This window comes from Fukomys damarensis, unplaced genomic scaffold (genome assembly GCF_012274545.1).
Source record: "Fukomys damarensis isolate Sample0158 unplaced genomic scaffold, DMR_v1.0_HiC HiC_scaffold_24, whole genome shotgun sequence".
Classification (NCBI taxonomy): Eukaryota; Metazoa; Chordata; class Mammalia; order Rodentia; family Bathyergidae; genus Fukomys; species Fukomys damarensis.
This window is the reverse complement of record NW_022900936.1, coordinates 3,452,972-3,454,931: the sequence shown is the minus strand read 5'-3', so window position 1 is coordinate 3,454,931 and position 1,960 is coordinate 3,452,972. Positions and strand designations below refer to the sequence as shown.

Here is a 1,960-nt window from a genome sequence, read left to right as displayed (position 1 = left end):
CCCCTCCTTGCAGAGCACCTTTTGGGCCACCTGGAGCACGCCAAGGGCCTCCCTGCGGGCAGCCAGCAGGAGGCTTCGGCGGCACCCACGAAGGAGCCCAGCGCGCCCCAGGGGGAGCCCCCCACCACCGCCGAGACTGCTGGGGCCACCAAAGAGCAGAAGAAGAAGCCCCGACGTGGACGGAAGCCCAGAGCGTCCAAGCCCGAGCGGCCTCTGGTCACCGTGGAGGACGAGGAGCCTGCGGGTGAGCGGCTGCGCCTGGCTGTGCCAGGGGATCTGGTGTCCTGGCTGTGGCCGGAGCCCAGTCGGGTGCGGGATCTGCCTTCCCACTGCCGGCCCCTCTTTCCTGCCGCCTCCCCACCCCAGGCGCCTTCTCTTTACCTGTTGGGGATGTGCCGGGGTTTTCTTCTGTGGGAATGGAAAGAAATCCTTGGGATTCGAGGAGAATTCGGAAGAGGGACCTTCGTGTGGTGTCCCGGCTCCCCATCCTCCTCGGGGTCCCTGCACTCCTGGGTGGGTGGAAGGAGGGGCGGGGAGGCTGGGACAGAGCCCTGCCTGCGGGGCCTAGGGGCGCTGGGGAGGTTCGGGGGCTGCCTCCTGCCCTGCTGCCCTGTGTGATGACCGTGTGCACTTTCCACACACCCTTGGGATGGCATGTCTAGTTACAAATTTTAATATCCCTCATCTGTCAGAACTAAGTAAATAAGTTAGAAGATTCTGCTGTATGTCCACACTGTTCGGGGTTGGCATGAAGAGAAGCTGCAGTAATACTATGATGTTGTGGCTTTAAAAAAACAATCGCAAATTAGAACTTCAGTTTGGGTGAAGACTTTTTTTTTTGTGGTACTGGGGCTTGAACCTAGAGCTTTTGCACTGAGCCACATCCCAGCTCTTTTTATTTCTTCTTTGAAGTCAGAGTCTTACTAAGTAGCTAAGTTGCCAAGGATGGGCTAGAACTCGAAATCTTCCTGCCTCAGCCTCCCAGAGGGCTGGCATTACAGGTGTGCACCTGCACACCCGCCTGCTTTTCCTATGCAGAGGACCGTGTGTATCCCAAAACTTTGCCGGTTTTGTTTTCTGAGGGTGACCCAGCCCCTGGAGTCCTCTGTGGCTTGGCCTTGCTCGGGGCGGTGCAGTCCTGGGTTTGCTGCCCATCCCGTCCCATGACGGTACCATCTGTCACCCCTGCTTTGGCAGAGCAAGTGGCGGAGATCATTACCGAGGTCCCGCCGGATGGGCCTGGGAGCGCGGCGCCAGAGGAGCGGGTTCTGGAGCTGGTGCTGGGAAAGCTGGCCTCACCCGTGAGCGACGTCAGCCCGGTGCCCAAGTGAGTGGCATGAGGGCAGGGGTGGCAGGGGCCGCCGGGAGGGGCAGGGTCCGGAACCCGGTCACGCACGCAACAGCTCCTGATCTCCTGGCCGGCCGGCCTGCTTCAGGCTCCGACTCTGATCCGGGCCCTAAAGGCGGGAGGCCTGCAGGACTGGGCCTGTGCCTGCCGATGTCACCAGGGCCTTGCGCTCCCGCTGTCCCATCTGGTGCAGAGCGGCACCGCTGTGGCCCGGCTGTCTGGACCGATTGTGCCATGGTACAGTGCGGTCTTTTCAGTGAACACAGTGCTCTGCCCTGCACCCCTCTTCCTCGGCTGTGTTCAAGGGAAAGCTGTGATTTTGTTACGCGTCTGGTGGGTTTACACTCGGGAATGCTGGAAACGGACCCAGACTGTCAGGAGTGACGTTTTCTGCTTATTTATTTTCACTCTCTGGGGCGCCTGGAGGGTTGCAGGGAGCGTCCAAAACACCTTCCGGGGAGGCAGGCGGTGAGGCCAAGGCCCAGTGCAGGGTCCTCGGTCCTCAGCGGCTATAGTGGGAGAGACCCTCAGCCAGGCCCCGCCCACCCCTGACCCTGCGCCCCTCGGGCAGGTTCACCCACCACGCGGGCGGCGCGCTGGCCCTCAAGCGGG

General features: G+C 61.6%; 1 protein-coding gene across 1 annotated transcript in view; it reads left to right on the top strand.

The window, feature by feature from the left end:
* Prdm15 (PR/SET domain 15) overlaps positions 1-1,960 on the top strand; it is a 29,941-nt gene that overhangs the window by 9,731 nt on the left and 18,250 nt on the right. Inside the window, exons 6-8 of the mRNA XM_010636602.1 lie at positions 14-244; positions 1,198-1,327; positions 1,920-1,959. Of these exons, the coding sequence (XP_010634904.1) occupies positions 14-244; positions 1,198-1,327; positions 1,920-1,959 (401 nt within the window). The remainder of the gene's footprint in view (positions 1-13; positions 245-1,197; positions 1,328-1,919; position 1,960) is intronic.